Source organism: Leucopleurus acutus (assembly GCF_964270905.1).
Source record: "Leucopleurus acutus genome assembly, chromosome: 1".
NCBI lineage: Eukaryota > Metazoa > Chordata > Mammalia > Artiodactyla > Delphinidae > Leucopleurus > Leucopleurus acutus.
Window position 1 is genome coordinate 49,765,687 of NC_139142.1, and position 18,629 is coordinate 49,784,315.

Here is an 18,629-nt window from a genome sequence, read left to right on the forward strand (position 1 = left end):
TTAAATGGAAAAATCTGCTTATAAAATCTTTGCATACTCATCAAAAGCACTCACAACATTTCTTGTTTTATTCTTACTTTATTAGTAATTCTTACTATGGGATTTGAATGGGATTTGAAATTTGAATTTAAGACCCAATTATTTAAGCTGTTGTTCCAGATATTCAGTAAAATTCAGAGTTAGATATAAAACCCCTTTTCAGGCCAAACTCACTTGTACTGTATTAACTTAAAACAGATTCTTCATTTGTAAAATGAAAAAGTAATGTTTTCTCAAAAAACTTTAATAAAAGTTTTTTATTAAAAAAAACACAACAAAACTTCTTTAGAAGATGTAGGCATACTTTAAGAATATGAGCTTTGGAGTCAGAACTTCTGGCTTTGAGCCAATTAATAGTTGTCTTACCCTGATCAAGTCACTTAATCTCTGAGAATCATTTTGCTCATTTGTAAAATGATGATGATAATGTATACCTCTTACGGTTATGAAAATTAAACAGGAATACACTAAGCACATTTGGCACATATTAAACAGTCAGACATTAGCTTGTGTTGTTTTTAGAGGACTCCTTACACTATAAACACATTGCATTAATATTTTAGAATGCACTTTAGTAGCCATTTCAGTGCTAATTAACAATACAAATGATTTTTGTAGGCTAATTTTAAAGTTTCATCTTGGTTCCACTTAAAGCACTGTATATAAAATATATAAAATTATTTCTAGCATAATCTGTATCACTAAAATGATAAAAGAAATTAATTTCTGCATATCCTGGTAAAAGTCTGTTGAACAAATTATAGTTTACTTGAGTTAACAATAGGTGAGAGTTATGGGAGGGTTTACCTATGAGTATATATTTTAAAAGCAGCATCTCGAACCCTTTCTTCACTTTGTATATTGCTTCTGTCTGTATTTACCTGATGAGGAGAAATACCACTTTAAATAAGTCAGCCTTAATGACATTTAAAATCAACATGAGTAACTTTTAAATGCCTTATAAATTTTAGAAAATCATTTATTCTGCAGACTATTAGTTTTCAAAACTGGGATATACCTAACCCTAGCTATACACTAAGATTTTCCAGGCAATATAAGGGTACAGATATATTTAAGGGAATTAGTTTCTAGTCTAACCTTGTTTGTGTTGTTGCATTCTCTTCCAATTTTTCTTACACATTACTTCTCGTCATATTGAATTTTTCATTATGCATTGATCCAAGGTGTAAAAACCTCCAGGGTACCAGCCAGGGAAAAGAAAAAAAAAAAAAAAAAAAGGATTGCTCCTGAAGGAGTCTATTGAGTGCAAAGCAAAAAGGGTTCCAAAAGCAGGGGATGGGGTGATTGTGTTAAAAACTCTCGGTAGTTGAAATGTCATATGTACCTTTGTCTTGTCATGTTTATCTAAAAATTAAGAAATGAGAAGTTTGTAACAAGGGTGAATATTACCTTTTTTAAAAAGTACTTCATCATTCATTGGACATTGTGATAAAGGAGAGGTGAGGCTTGTAAAGTTCTTATACCTGCATGTTTTATGTTAGAAACAGTTAGAGCTTCTTCCAGATGCTTGCTGTACGTAAGACTGTGACATTAACATGTGTATTTCAAGTTAAGAATGAAGTCAGACTTGTTGCAGAAATTTAGTCTGATCTGGCTATTTATTTTGACAGTGAAGATTGGCTTTATCAATTAAGTTATATAACAGACATTTTTCATAAATTAAATGAGCTAAATCTGAAATTTATTTGATCATTGTTTGGTGAAATATATTTAAATCACATCTACAATGTACCACATCCCCCAAAACACATTCTTTGTAACTACTTAAAACATTTTTAATAAAATTGACATAAAAATGTGTGAGACAGTACATAGCTTTTCGGCATTCCTTTAGGGTATGTGGAAGCCAAAACTTTTGAAGAAAAGCTGAGAAGAATATTGTTAAAGTTATTTTAGCCATGAAAGATGAAATGTATATATTTAATTATCTGATAACTTACAGGAGGAAAAAACTTTATTTACAGCACTTCAGTTTCAATATAGAACTTTCTTCCTGTTATAGTTTTGTTAGTCTGTATCTTGTATTCTGTTTTTGGGGCGGAGTGGGGGGCACACCGCGCAGCTCGTGGGTTCTTAGTTCTCCGACCAGGGATTGAACCCGGGGCTCCGGCAGTTAAAGTGCCGAGTCCTAACCACTGGACCTCCAGGGAATTCCCTGTAACTTGTATTCTTAAAATCTGCTTCTGTTAGGCACTACTGTTACATAACCTTGATATCAGAGATATGCTGTTTTTTGTCTTTTTGCTTTGCAGTCCATTGCTGATGGTTTTAAAGAGGCAGTTCGTTATGTCCTTCCACGCCTTATGCTGGTGCCAGTATATCATTGTTGGCACTATTTTGAATTATTAAAGGTAAGATGAAAGCTTCCTGAGGCAAAAAAATAGTTGCATTTATGAGGCTTAAAACCTTTTTTTAAATCTGATATTATTTTCCATACTTTTTATTCATAAAAGTAAAGTATCTTAAATGTCTCCCTTCTTTCCACAGACCATAGAGAAACGCCTATATTTTTTATCTTCATATCATTTCCAAGTGGTAGATAGAGTAAAATGTATCTTTATCATTTGATAATATAAATTCTCAAAGTAATAACATCATAAAAACGTTGACTTTTTAAAAATTATATTTTGGAGACACAGCAACAATGGTTTAACTCTTTATATAAGTAATTAATAACTTTTATGTATAGCATTGTTCTAAACTTCCATCTTGTTATAACTTGTCAAGAAAAACACTTTAAAGTTGACATCTTTTCCGCATGCCGTATGCAGTGTAATAGCTAGAAACCAAGCAACAAATTAAAAAATAAAGTTATGGTAAAAGTTGAACTCTTTTTAAAGATCAGTACACATAAAAATATATTGAATTCCTTAAGTTCTAATATGTAGTATAAACTTTATTATGATATATACATAGAGAAAAGTATAAAAACATAAACATGTTTTATAATAAATAAATGTAATGTGTAACCACACCAGAGGTAAACCACTACCCTGACTTTAATGGTAATTACTTTTTTGCTTTTCTTTACTTTAACCACCTATGTGTATATCACTAGAAATATATGTAGCCTGTTTCTGAACTTTTTAATCAATTGGATCAAATTATATATATTAGTTTGTGTCTTTTATCTTCTTTCAAAGTTATATTTGTATGATTCATTGATGTGGTTGTATGTTGTTCTAGTTTAATTTTCTTCCATTGTTTGAATAAACCATGATTTATTTATCCTTTCCTGGTTGAACAACAGTTTTTTGTTTTTGTTTTTGTTTTTTTGCGGTACGCGGGCCTCTCACTGTTGCTGCCTCTCCCGTTGCGGGGCACAGGCTCCAGATGCGCAGGCTCAGTGGCCATGGCTCACGGGCCCAACTGCTCCGCAGCATGTGCGATCCTCCCGGACCGGGGCACGAACCCCTGTCCCCTGCATCGGCAGGTGGACTCTCAACCACTGCGCCACCAGGGAAACCCCAGAACAACAGTTTTTTGCTATTACTGATAACACTTGCTATGGACATTCTCTTTATATTTCTTGGTACACATGTGCATGCATTTTGTGTCTCTAGAGTATATACTCAGGGTTGGAATTGCTTGGTCATAGGGTGTGCATATTTTCAGATTTAATAGATGATGTCAAACAGTTTTCCAACTTGGGTTTTACAGTTTATACTCCTACCAGAATGCAGGTGATATCTCTCTTTATGCATATTTTCATATTTTAAAATTTCTGTCATATGGTGTATTTATAATGGTATGCGGTATTTTTAATTTGTATTTTCTTGATTATTAATGTGGTTGGGTATATGTTTATTGGCCTTTTTGATAACCTTTTATAGGGTTATTCAAATCTTTTGCCACTGTAAATATCTTCTGTGACTTGTCTTTGCATTTCATATTCCTATTTGTTTTTCTTGTTGTTGTGCATTAATTAAAACTTAGTATATTCCATATTTTTTCTAAGAGTTTAGTTTCACTGATGAGATCTATGTGTGTAGGCTTCGTACGACTAATACATTAGCAGCCTCAGATGTATATTTAGATTCCTAAAATTTTTTAGAGAATGTTCATGTCTAATTGGAAGTCCTATCATTAGTCTTAGAGTTGCCTTCTAATATTTGCCAACATTTAAAAATCCCGGCTTGACTATAATTGAAGCTTACTTTTTTCTCCTATCTGGATGATTGGTTTTTAAAATCTCTGAGATCTGAATCTAAAATCAGACATTGACTATGATGCCCTGACTCATCCTGAGGCCACAGCTACTTTTACTACCAATTAATTACTGGACTCTAAGTACTCTTAGCCATTGTGACTGGGACTAGTAGTTGGTCAGTTAATTAAAAATAAGGCAAAGAATCATAAAAAAGAAATATGCATATTTTATTTCAATAAATACATACACACAAAACCCCTACAAATGAACATTTATATGTATTTATATGCTAATCTGTTGACTTGGGGTAAAACTTTTTCTTTGAGTATGAATCTTGCTTAAGTACAAAAAGTATCTTCTATGATTTCTATTTTCCCTTTCTTTTAGATGGTACATAAACTTGAAGATGCTTGTAAAGCAATCTGAGTGCAGATATCTTTTAAGTATTTATAATTTTTCCAAATCTTTTATGATTATCTTCCCTATACCTTTTTTTCTTTCTTTCTTTTCTTACTAGTCATGCATTTTATGCACATCAGTGTATACATGTCAATCCCAATCGCCCAATTCATCCCACCCTCACCTCACCCACCACCACTTTCCCCCCTTGGTGTCCATACATTTGTTCTCTACATCTGTGTCTCAATTTCTGCCCTGCAAACCGGTTTATCTCTACCATTTTTCTAGGTTCCACATATATGCGTTAATATACGATATTTGTTTTTCACTTTCTGACTTACTTCACTCTGTATGACAGTCTCTGGATGCATCCACGTCACTACAAATGACCCAATTTCGTTCCTTTTCACGGCTGAGTAATATTCCATTGTATATATGTACCACATCTTCTTTATCCATTCGTCTGTTGTTGGGCATTTAGGTTGCTTCCATGACCTGGCTATTGTAAATAGTGCTGCAGTGAACATTGGGGTGCATGTGTCTTTTTGAATTATGATTTTCTCTGGGTATATGCCCAGTAGTGGGATTGCTGGGTCATACAGTAATTCTATTCTTAGTTCTTAAAGGAACTGCCATACTGTTCTCCATAGTGACTGTATCAATTTACATTCCCAGCGGCAGTGCAAGAGGGTTCCCTTTTCTCCACACCCTCTCCAGCATTTGTTGTTTGTAGATATTCTGATGATGCCCATTCTAACTGGTGTGAGGTGATACCTCATTGTAGTTTTGATTTGCATTTCTCTAATAATTAGTGATGTTGAGCAGCTTTTCATGTGCTTCTTGGCCATCTGTATGTCTTCTTTGGAGAAATGTCTATTTAGGTCTTCTGCCCATTTTTGGATTGGGTTATTTGTTTTTTTAATATTGAGATGCATAAGCTGTTTATATATTTTGGAGATTAATCCTTTGTCCGTTGATTCATTTGCAAATATTTTCTCCCATTCTGATGGTTGTCTTTTCGTCTTGTTTATGGTTTCCTTTGCCGTGCAAAAGCTTTTAAGTTTCATTAGGTCCCGTTTGTTTATTTTTGTTTTTATTTCCATTACTCTAGGAGGTGGATCAAAAAAGATCTTGCTGTGATTTATATCAAAGAGTGTTCTTCCTATGTTTTCCTCTAAGAGTTTTATAGTGTCTGGCCTTACATTTAGGTCTTTAATCCATTTTGAGTTTATTTTTGTATGGTGTTAGGGAGTGTTCTAATTTCATTCTTTTACATGTAGCTGTCCAGTTTTCCCAGCACCACTTATTGAAGAGACTGTCTTTTCTCCATTGTATATCCTTGCCTCCTTTGTCATTGATTAGTTGGCCATAGGTGTGTGTTTGTGTTTTTTACATTTTTTTCCCTGTAATTGATTTCTAATCTCATAGCGTTGTGGTCAGAAAAGATGCTTGATATGATTTCAATTTTCTTAAATTTACTGAGGCTTGATTTGTGACCCAAGATGTGATCTATCCTGGAGAATGTTCTGTGTGCACTTGAGAAGAAAGTGTAATCTGCTGTTTTTGGATGGAATGTCCTATAAATATCAATTAAATCTATCTGGTCTATTGTGTCATTTAAAGCTTGTGTTTCCTTTTAAATTTTCTGTTTGGATGATCTGTCCATTGGTGTAAGTGAGGTGTTAAAGTCCCCCACTATTATTGCATTACTGTCGATTTCCTCTTTTAGAGCTGTTAGCAGTTGCCTTATGTATTGAGGTGCTTCTGTGTTGGGTGCATATATATTTATAATTGTTACATCTTCTTCTTGGATTGATCCCTTGATCATTACGTAGTGTCCTTCCTTGTCTCTTGTAACATTCTTTATTTTAAAGTCTTTTTTTTTTTTTGCGGTACGCGGGCCTCTCACTGTTGTGGCCTCTCCCGTTGTGGAGCACAGGCTCCGGACGCGCAGACTCAGCGGCCATGGCTCACGGGCCCAGCCGCTTCGTGGCATGTGGGATCTTCCTGGACCAGGGCACGAACCCGTGTCCCCTGCATCAGCAGGCAGACTCTCAACCACTGTGCCACCAGGGAAGCCCTAAAGTCTATTTTATCTGATATGAGTATTGCTACTCTAGCTTTCTTTTGATTTCCATTTGCATGGAATATCTTTTTCCATCTCCTCACTTTCTGTCTATATGTGTCCCTAGGTCTGAAGTGGGTCTCTGGTAGGCAGCATATGTTCGGGTCTTGTTTATGTATCCATTCAGCCAGTCTGTGTATTTTGGTTGGAGCATTTAATCCATTTACATTTAAGGTAATTATCAATATGTCTGTTCCTATTACCATTTTCTGAATTGTTTTGGGTTTGTTATTGTAGGTCTTTTCCTTCTCTTCTGTTTCCTGCCTTGCGAAGTTCCTTTAGCTTTTGTTGTAAAGCTTGCTTGGTGCTTCTGAATTCCTTAGCTTTTGCTTGTCTGTAAAGCTTTTGATTTCTCCATCGAATCTGAATGAGATCCTTGCTGGGTAGAGTAATCTTGGTTGTAGGTTCTTCCCTTTCATTGCTTTAAGTATATCATGCCACTGCCTTCTGGCTTGTAGAGTTTCTGCTGAGAAATCAGCTGTTAACCTTATGGGAGTTCCCCTGTGTGTTATTTGTCGTTTTTCCCTTGCTGCTTTCAATAACTTCTCTTTGTCTGTAATTTTTGCCAATTTGATTACTATGTGTCCCGGCGTGTTTCTCCTTGGATTTATGCTGTGTGGGACTCTCTGTGCTTCCTGTACTTGGGTGGCTCTTTCCTTTCCCATGTTAGGGAAGTTTTCGACTATAATCTCTTCAAACATTTTCTCTGGTCCTTTCTCTCTCTCTCCTCCTTCTGGGACCCCTATAATGCGAATGTTGTTGTGTTTAATGTTGTCCCAGAGGTCTCTTAGGCTGTCTTAATTTCTTTTCATTCTTTTTTCTTTATTCTGTTCCGCAGCAGTGAATTCCACCATTCTGTCTTCCAGGTCACTTATCTGTTCTTCTGCCTCATTTATTCTGCTATTGATTCCTTCTAGTGTATTTTTCATTTCAGTTATTGTACTGTTCATCTCTGTTTGTTTGTTCTTTAATTCTTCTAGGTCTTTGTTAAACATTTCTTGCATCTTCTCGATCTTTGCCTCCATTCTTTTTCTGAGGTCCTGGATCATCTTCACTATCATTATTCTGAATTCTTTTTCTGGATTTCATTTAGTAGTTTTTCTGGGGTTTTATCTTGTTCCTTCATCTGGTACATAGCCCCCTGCCTTTTCATCTTGTCTGTCTTTCTGTGAGTGTGGTTTTAGTTCCACAGGCTGCAGGATTGTAGTTCTTGCTTCTGCTATCTGCCCTCTGGTTGATGAGGCTATCTAAGAGGCTTGTGCAAGTTTCCTGATGGGAGGGACTGGTGGATGGTAGAGCTGGCTGTTGCTCTGGTGGGATTAAAACTTTAATCCCTGGGGCTTCCCTGATGGCGCAGTGGTTGAGAGTCCGCCTGCCAATGCAGGGGACACGGGTTCGTGCCCTGGTCTGGGAAGATCCCACATGCCACGGAGCGGCTGGGCCCGTGAGCCATGGTCGCTGAGCCTGCGCGTCCGGAGCCTGTGCTCCGCAACAGAAGAGGCCACAACAGTGAGAGGCCTGCGTACCAAAAAAAAAAAAAAAAAAGCTTTAATCCCCTTGACTGCTGATGGGTGGGGCTGGGTTCCGTCCCTGTGGTTGTTTGGCCTGAGGTGACCCAACCCTGGAGCTCTTTGGTGGGACTAATGCCAGACTCTGGGAAGGCTCATGCAAAGGAGCACTTCCCAGAACTTCTGCTGCCAGTGTTCTTGTCCCTTGGTGAGCCACAGTTGCCCGCCGCCTCTGCAGGAGACCCTCTAACACTAGCAGGTGGGTTTGGTTCAGTCTCCTGTGGGGTCACTGCTCCTTCCCCTGGGTCCCGATGTGTGTGCCCTTCAAGAGTGGAGTCTCTGTTTCCCCCAGTCCTGCCAAAGTCCTGCAGTCAAATCCCAGTAGCCTTCAAAGTCTGATTCTCTAGGAATTCCTCCTCCCGTTTCCAGGCTCCCAGGTTGAGAAGCCTGATGTGTGGCTCAGAACCTTCACTCCAGTGGGTGGACTTCTGTGGTATAATTGTTCTCCAGTTTGTGAGTCATGCACCCAGCGGTTATGGGATTTGATTTTATTGTGATTGTGCCCCTCCTACCGTCTCAGTGCGACTTCTCCTTTGTCTTTGGAGGTAGGGTATCTTTTTTGGTGAGTTCCAGTGTCTTCCTGTTGATGATTGTTCAGCAGTTAGTTGGGATTCTGGTGTTCTCGCAAGAGGGAGTGAGAGCATGTCCTTCTACTCTGCCATCTTGAACCAATCTCCCTATAGCTTTTAAAAAGACTTGCTTTAAAATTATTTGATTTGAGTTTTCATATAAATATTTTATACTCATATTTCTTTAACTTATATAGTAATTAAATTACATAATAGCATAAGCACAAGTGTCATACATGTTTGGAAACATGTACTACTGATTCTTGGTAAGTATATGACTCAATTAGTGGGATCAGAAGGACCTTATTCTAGAGATATTCTAGAGAGTGACCCACTTACTTATAGCATTATTGTCCTGTGGGAATCAGTCTATATGTTATACAGTTGGAATAATCCATAGTCAGAAATACATTCATGTGAATTGTACATTTACTGCATTTCTCACACTGTCACATTTTACTTCCAATCAGTTCAAAGTAGTATAAGTGAAGACACGTTCTTAACATTTTTCATTGCCTAGAGTAAAAAAAATTGAGATATATACATGGTTAAAGGCACTGAAAATATTGGCATTTCTTTCTCAATTTTTGAGGCTTGGGGTGAGGAGAGTGAGGGTGATAAGTGGAAAGAATACCTGCAAACATCCTCAGATGTTACCCACCTTAAAGGGCTGTGTTTAAACTTATGCTCCATATTTTATTAGGAGGGCTACACTGGAAATTTCACTTATCTTTCCTTAATTACAGTTTTCTTACATGGGCAATATTAAGGTTGCTAATTAGTGATGTTTTATAATATCAATTTCCATGTATATACATATATTTATGTTAATTTATATATGTATATTAAATTATTATATATGCATAAACAGTTATATTACACTTATAATGTTTAAACACAAAATTTTTAGAATACAGTATGTCAGGCACTTTGGTTATATGTTAAAATATATCTCAATATGAATTAACTTACTGTTTTCCCAAATAGAAAAGCCTTTGAAAAATGTAAGTGAATAATTGAATAGTTCCCAGAACTTAAAATTGCAGAGGAGTGTCTTGAGTGCTATATTGGGAGCGTTGGTGAATAAAGGATGCAATGGTAATGGTATATGACCAAAAAAAAAGAGAAGAAATACATTTAGCATCACGATGATGCTGTATACATGCGTGTACACACACACAAGAAATAGAAAGTGTTTTGAAACACTACTTAGCATTTCATGCAATATATTCATGTACTATATTCTGTTCTATTCTGTTTCTTTCATTTTTAAAAAAAGGATTCGTTCATGTCATAATTCAATAGATTATGACATGCATTTTGAAAAATACAAAATAAGGACTAATTCTAGACAGAAGCGAAGAGGATTAATCACATGGTCAGATTAGAAACTGCTTTTTACTTTTATATCTGTTCTGACTGTTATACTGTTCCTTTTAATAACATTTTGTTTTTAATTGTGGTAAAGCATAACATGAAATTTACCATCTTAACAATTTTAAGTGTACGGTTCAGTAGACTTAAGTATATTGCTATACAGCCAGTGTTGGACACTTGGGTTGCTTCTACTTTTTGGCTTATGTAAATAATACTGCTACAGATATCGGTGAACAAATATGTCCTCGAGACTCTGCTTTCAATTCTTTTGGATATATACCCAGAAGTGGAATTGCTGCAGCATAGGGTAATTCTATTTTTAATTTTTTTTTTTTTTTTTTTGAGGTACGTGGGCCTCTCACTGTTGTGGCCTCTCCCGTTGCGGAGCACAGGCTCCGGACGCGCACGCTCAACGGCCATGGCTCACGGGCCTAGCCGCTCCGCGACATGTGGGATCTTCCTGGACCGGGGCACGAACCCGTGTCCCCTGCATTGGCAGGCAGACTCTCAACCACTGTGCCACCAGGAAAGCCCCTATTTTTAATTTTTTGAGGAAGCACTGTACAATGTTTCATAGCAGCTTTATACCATTTTATATTCCCACCAACAGCACACACGCATTCCAATTTCTCCATATCCTTGCCAGCACTTGTTATTTTTGGTATTTTTGTTTTTTGATAGTAGCCATCCTCATGGATGTGAGGTGGTAGCTCATTGTGGTTTTGACTTGCATTTCCCTATTAGTGACGGTGAGCATTTTTTCATTTGCTTGTTGGCCATTCGTGTATCTTCTTTGGAGTAATGTCTATTCAAGTCCTTTGCCCATTTTTAATTTGGGTTGTTTGTATTTTTGTGGTTGTATTATAGGAGTTCTTTATATATTCTGAATATTAGTACCTTATCAGATCTGTCATTTGTAAATACTCTCTCATTCTGTTGATTGCCTTTTTGTGATACTGTTTGGGCTCAAGTACTCATCCAAAGGAAACTTCATTTCACGTTGAACTTACTTTGAGATGAGAACCTATAAAAGAAGCCTCGACCAGTGTGACTTAAGGCTATCATAGTCTTTTGGGAATAGAAAACGCAGTCCTGGAGCAGTTTTAAGCCAGTTTTAATTTGAAATATCTGCCCCAGTCATATACCAAGGGAGATTTATTTGTGGACATAGTATTTAAATATTATTTGAGTTTTATTTCCCAGAATCAGAGTTTATGATAAGCAAGATAGAAAAACACAAAACAACTACATAATGAGAAATTAGAGGATATCATATATAGTTTTCCTGAAATTATTTTACAGTATGTTGTTGGATTATTATTATTTTTTTAAATCCTTATTTATTTGTTTGTTTGCTTTATTTATTTATTTTTGGCTGTGTTGGGTCTTCGTTGCTGTGCGCAGGCTTTCTCTAGATGCAGCGAGCAGGGGCTACTCTTCGTTGCGGTGCGTGGCCTTCTCATTGCGGTCGCTTCTCTTGTTGCGGAGCACCAGCTCTAAGCGCGCAGGCTTCAGTAGTTGTGGCTCACGGGCTTAGTTGCTCCCCAGCATGTGGAATCTTCCTGGACCAGGGCGCGAACCCAGTGGATTCTTAACCACTGCACCACCAGGGAAGTCCTAGATTATTATTATTTATAGCAATACTTTAAAGTTCATTTTATAGGTAATAGGTTTCTTTTTTTGGCCTTTTCCAATTTAAGCCCCTCTGGGGTTAATCATAAACTACTTTCATTTTCTTTATTTTTCTCAGATAAATTTTAGATTTTTTCCTTAATATGTATTTCAATCCTTATGTAAGAGGAAGAAGAAATAACAAATTCATTTCCTGATTTATAAGTATCTTTATAATACACTTCTTATATTCTAAGAAAAAAATCTGTGTTTATCCTTCTGTTACTAAGAACATACTGACTCTCACTTAGGAATTGATTTATTCAAAGCTAAGTAACATTCTTTTACTCTCTAACTCTGGTCATTCTCTGGAAATTTAGTAATGGAAAGAATAAAAATTCGCCTCTCGAGAACTTAATCCATCTTAATTTAGTTTAAAGCTTAACAGGAAGACCTATTATTAATGACTTCAGTGAGGTTCATTGGGAAAGGTAAGCCAGTATTTCAGTGAGACAATAGAAATTGCTTCTTTAGTAATACTTTTTTTTAACCTTTTACTTTGAAAAACATAGAAAAAAAGTTACAAAAATGGTATAGTAAACTCCCTTCATCTAAATTTGCTCATGGTTAACATTATGTAACAATTACTCTGTCAGTTTCTTTGCATTCCTGTGTGTGTGTAAATGTATTTATAACATCAAGAACTTGAGATAATGTCTATTTGGAAGAAATGTTCGGACTCTTGAAAAAAACGATGAGGAATATTTTACTGCATAATATTTACTCTTTCAGTACTGAAACATCACTCAAGGACATCTAAAGGAAGATAATACACATTTTAAAAGATCACATAAAGAAAAGTGATAGGTTTTAATGAGCTGAATTTCCCACCAAATTACTAAAATTCTATTTTTATGAAAATCTAGAGAGAAGTTTATTACTATCAAAAGAGAATTGATTACATATATTTCACATCTAAACTGAATTCCCAGCATAATGAATTCGAGACAAATTCATAATTTATTATAATTTCCTTTGCTTTAGGCACACATGTCTATAACAGATACAGCATTTTATAGAAATTCAAGAGAAGCATGGTAAGTATTTCAGTGAAGTCTCATAAGGGTTAACAAAAAACTTACGTGAAGTGCAGGGTACACATATACACAACTAAGGAGAATAATGATTATCAGTTAAGCAAGGAATATATTCTTCAGTCAAATTCATAAGGTGCTACACATTAATGAAAGATCACTTCCACTTTACTTAGCTTAAGCATATATTGTAAGGGCATTTATTCTCTTTGACCTCTTTTCCAAAGCACACTTACTTCATTTTATTTCTTAAACTGTGTAATTACCCAGTTTGTTTTTAAGGTAGACGGGATCTCCTTTAAGTCGCGTTCACCAGATTTTGTCATAGTTCAGTATTTTGCATAATTGTGTTTTGTGTCATTGGAGAGAGGCGGTGTAGTAGTATGGCAAAAAGCCTGGACCCTGGAGTCAAAGTTCCTGGGTTTGAATATAGACTCTGCCACTTATCTTGGGTGTCTCAGTTTCTTCATCTGTGACATGTGTATAATAATAGTACCTATCTTACAGAGTTGTAACAGACATTATATAAGCTAATGCATAAAAGAGCATGCACAGAATAAGAACTTAATAAATGTTCATTGTCGTTATTTGTCTGAACACTTAACAAAATAATAAGTACTTATACAGCAGTCACTCTTTCTGATTACCCTATTGGGTACTTACCATGTGTGGGTACTGTACTAAAAATGAATAAAATATATCCGCAAGCTTTAAGGAGTTCATGGTTTAGTAAAGAAGATGAACATCAGACAAATAATGGCAATATAATAAGTGCGTAATAGAAGTAGTTCTGTGGGATTACTGAGTCAGGAGTAACTAACCTCTGTCTAGGAAAGTTAGAAAAAAATTTATGAGTGTTGGGTATGCAGAGGTTTATCCTACTATTCTCGTGTGTTGGTGTTATTTAATTGGGGGAGCCATAAAAGGCAAATGCTGAGGAACTACTACAGATTAAAAGAGACAGTAGAAACATGATAGCTAAGTACACACTGACTGGATCCTGTATTTGGGGGGAATTGCACTAAAGGACAGGATTGGGACATTAACTAAATTGGATATGCACTGTAAATTAGATTACAGAACATTACTAAAGTTAAATTTCCTGAAGTTGATCACTATACTGTAAAAGAATTTTTGTTCTAAGACACATTGCTGAAATATCGAAGTAGTAAAGGGGAATAACACTATTTGAGAGTAGTTTGTGATATATTTGAATTTTCCTGATATTTCGAGAACAATCTCAGAACCATTTAGCAATGGTTCACCTTCCTCAGCAAGGAACTGAGAGGACTGTATCACAAACTACTCTCAGATAGTTCAGGGGGAAAATGCGCATACACTCACACACAGAATGATGAAGCCTATGTGGCAAAGTGTTAAAAACTGGTGACTCAGGGCTTCTCTGGTGGTGCACTGGTTAAGAATCCGCCTGCCAATGCAGGGGACGTGGGTTTGAGCCCTGGTCCGGGAAGATCCCACATGCCGTGGAGCAACTAAGCCCGTGTGCCACAACTACTGAGCCTGCGTTCTAGAGCCCGCGAGCCACAACTACTGAGCCCACGTGCTGCAACTACTGAAGCCCGCGCGCCTAGAGCCTGTGCTCCACAACAAGAGAAGCCACCACAATGAAAAGCCCGCACACTGCAAGGAAGAGTAGCCCCCACTGGCCACAACAAGAGAAGCCACCACAATGAAAAGCCCGCACACTGCAAGGAAGAGTAGCCCCCACTGGCCGCAACTAGAGAAAGGTCACATGCAGCAAAGAAGACCCAACGCAGCCAAAAATAAACAAATAAATTTATTAAAAAAACAAAAACTGGTGACTCGAGTATATAGCAGTTGTATTACTTTTATAGCTTTTCTACAAATTTGATATTATTTCAAAAGAGAAAACTTAAGGGGGGAGAAAAAAGGAAAGAGCTTCATAGGGAGGAGGCATTTGAACTGTATCATAGAGGCTGAATTCACCAGGTAGATAAGGAGGAGCAGAGGCAGATAGGTAGAAAGCCACAGCAGTGTGAAAGAGCATGACTTAACTTGCAAGGCAGTTCAGTGTGGTAACTTCCGTGTCACTGTTAAGAATACATTCTCTCAGACAGCTATAGAGAATTAGCTTGGATATTCTTTAATCTGATGTTTGTTGAATCTCACTGCCAAAAATTCAAGAAACGTTTAGCAAATTATTGGACTAATTTATGCCAAAGAAAGCCATTGTTTTATATACTTGTATCACCAAGAAATCATCCTGAAGTTTTTTTTCTCTTTGACAGCCTGTAATTCTTCATGGATAAATAGAAATGACAAGGCCATTTATGTGGAAGAGTTTGAGCAGCCTTAAGACCAAGTAGACAGTAGAAATTTAGTATCCTTATACATGTAAATTGAAAAGCAGTTCTCATTTTGGTAGAATCTCATTAGTGATAATTTGGAAATTTGGATCAACAAAAGCAATAAGAATAAAACTATAATTAAGCATTTTATATCATCAGTGTCCGTATTTACTAGGGAAGTATTTTAGAGTGGAGCTGAAAAGAATCTTTTTGTAAGAAATCTTTGTAGCAGCAAAATAAGTGATTTGGTAGTAATTTTCACCTTTAGAAGTCAGAATGATTGAGTGAAGATCATTTTTCAAACTTCCTGTGGTTTTTCGTCTCTTTTTCCTTTTAAATTTTCTGTTTCTTAAATCTAGAGGATGAAGGTTTTACTTCTGATGGTAGTCACTTAAATTATTTATATTGCAAATCTTTGATAGCAAGACTTTTATATGTATCTTAAAAAATATCAGATGGCTCTGTGCTCTATATAGAGAGTAATTTTGTTTTTTAGATAATAATTTCTAGACATATAAATGAAAGTTAATGGACCTAGTACTTAAACAGTATCCATTCAGTTCCTTGCTGAGGAAAGGGAACCATTGCTGAATGGTTTTCAGATTGTTCTTGGAATATAAGGAAAATTTGTCATAAAGTTTCTAGTGAGGTAGTTTAAGATCATGAAATACACTTAAATTTTTTAAAGTTTTCTGAAGCAATTGTAATTTTTCCATATTCTCACATGATTTTTCCATATTCTCATGTATTCTCATATAAATTTGTATCTACATAATCTCTGTATAATGCTCCACTTTGAATTCTTCTGTCAAACAAATTAAAACACTGGCGCGGGCTTCCCTGGTGGCGCAGTGGTTGAGAGTCCGCCTGCCGATGCAGGGGACACGGGTTCGTGCCCGGTCCGGGAGGATCCCACATGCTGTGGAGTGGCTGGGCCCGTGAACCATGGCCGCTGGGCCTACACGTCCGGAGCCTGTGCTCCGCAATGGGAGAGGCCACAACAGTGAGAGGCCCGCGTAGCGCAAAAAAAAAAAAAAAAAAAAGAAAAGAAAAGAAAAACACTGGCGCATCATCCAATCTGAATTATTTATTATAAGATGAATTTTCTTCCATTTTGAGACTGAGCTATGGGAGAAGTTTTTGGTTAAATGAAATAAAGCCAGAGTTGTTAGGATGAATAACGCAATTTGTAATTATAAATCTTATTTCTAAGATTAGTAAGATAGGATATTAACTTTCATGGTTTCTTGATGTTTACTAGAATAGTTGAATTTTACGATGTAAAAAATATCAGTTGAATCTTTGTGTGATGCTGTTTGTAGGAAAGTTTATGGTAGATTGAATTGCTAAAGTTAGCATACTTGATTATGTTGTATAACAAAGATATGCAAGCTTTTAGAAATCTTTAAAACTTAAGAATTTAGTCATTAGAGAATGTGGAGTAATACGTGTTTATCTTTTCTCTGTTCATAGTTACTCATAAATAAAATAATTTGTAAGTTTCATGCTTTGCATGTTTTAAACTATTTTGATATATCTGGAAAATGTCCAAATAGTTATCACAGTTGCTTTTTTTTTTTTTTTCTGATTGTAATGGTAGTAATATCTGTGTTGTAGTTACATATGTAGAAAGAGGGCTGGTTTGAAGGATCAGGAGGTATACATAATTATATAAAATTATAGTTGTTTTTATTAAGTGTATTTAAAATTCTTTTGAGAGTTCATAATATTTGTTGCTGCTTCCTCTAATTATGAGAAAGGGAAGGAATTGACCAATGCAGGTTTAATTTTTCTTTTTGGTTTTTCTTAGCAATTGAAAGCATGTAGTGAAGAGCATGAAGACAGAGAATGTTTGAACCAAGCTATTACTGCTCTTATGAATCTCCAAGGCAGTATGGACCGAATTTACAAGCAGTATTCACCTAGACGCCGACCTGGGTAATTCCAAACTGTTGAAAATATGAATGCTTATGGAATACTTCTCTTACGCCTGATGTCTGGTTTTCTAAAGAAGTGTTACTTACAGTGATAGTTGCATTCTTGAAAGTTATAGTTTTGTTTTACATTTTTCTTTTGTCCTTTAGTCTTTTAAAATTGGCATTGTTAAGATATATTTAATAAAATTTTTAAAAGATACATTAAATAATTTTTGTATCATTTATATAAGAAATTTAGTGTTATTTTCATTTTAATTCTTATGGCATTAAGAATGATATATAGAGCCTCTACTATTTCTCTTTCACAATAATGAAATTGAGGCATGTATTATTTAGTGACAAAGTTAGACGCGAGTAAATGCTGTGTGCAAAATCTAGTGTTTAGTTATTTAATATTTTTGTCACTTGATTTGAGGTAGTTCATACCTAAGGCAATTAAGGTTGCTTAACCATTGAATAAGCTAAATTTATCTGGGTTTTTTGTTGTTGTTGTTGCTGTTTTTTTAGGGATCCTGTTTGCCCTTTTTATAATCGTCAATTAAGAAGCAAGCACCTGGCTATTAAAAAAATGAATGAAATTCAGAAAAACATAGATGGATGGGAAGGCAAAGATATTGGACAGTGTTGTAATGAATTTATTATGGAAGGCCCATTGACAAGAATTGGTGCTAAACACGAACGGCACATTTTTCTCTTTGATGGCTTAATGATTAGCTGCAAACCCAATCATAGCCAGTCACGCCTTCCAGGATACAGTAGTGCAGAATACAGATTAAAAGAAAAATTTGTCATGAGGAAAATACAAATATGTGATAAAGAAGATACTTGTGAGTGCAAACATGCTTTTGAATTAGTATCCAAAGATGAAAACAGCATAATATTTGCTGCTAAGTCTGCTGAAGAGAAAAATAATTGGATGGCAGCACTTATTTCTCTTCATTATCGTAGTACTCTAGATCGAATGCTAGATTCAGTATTACTGAAGGAAGAAAATGAACAACCACTTAGATTACCGAGTCCTGAAGTGTATCGTTTTGTGGTAAAAGACTCTGAGGAAAACATTGTTTTTGAAGACAACTTGCAAAGTAGAAGTGGAATCCCCATTATTAAAGGAGGAACTGTGGTGAAATTAATTGAAAGGTTAACATATCACATGTATGCAGGTATGTAAGGAAGGAACCCCTCCAAAATATGGTACTTTGAATTAATTAATCTGAATAAATTGAATATGCAACCTGTTTTATGCTCTATCTTTTCAGATCCCAATTTTGTTCGTACTTTTCTTACTACGTATCGTTCATTTTGTAAACCACAGGAATTGCTAAGCTTACTGATTGAACGGTAAGAAAAATATTTCACTTATATTTAAATTTTTTTTAAAGTTAACTGTTTTGTACCTTGCAAAGTGC

At 35.8% G+C, this 18,629-nt stretch overlaps 1 protein-coding gene across 1 annotated transcript in view; it reads left to right on the top strand.

Annotated features, from left to right (window-relative positions):
• SOS2 (SOS Ras/Rho guanine nucleotide exchange factor 2) overlaps positions 1-18,629 on the top strand; it is a 99,667-nt gene that overhangs the window by 48,036 nt on the left and 33,002 nt on the right. Inside the window, exons 8-11 of the mRNA XM_082845702.1 lie at positions 2,313-2,411; positions 17,094-17,221; positions 17,728-18,383; positions 18,480-18,561. Of these exons, the coding sequence (XP_082701828.1) occupies positions 2,313-2,411; positions 17,094-17,221; positions 17,728-18,383; positions 18,480-18,561 (965 nt within the window). The remainder of the gene's footprint in view (positions 1-2,312; positions 2,412-17,093; positions 17,222-17,727; positions 18,384-18,479; positions 18,562-18,629) is intronic.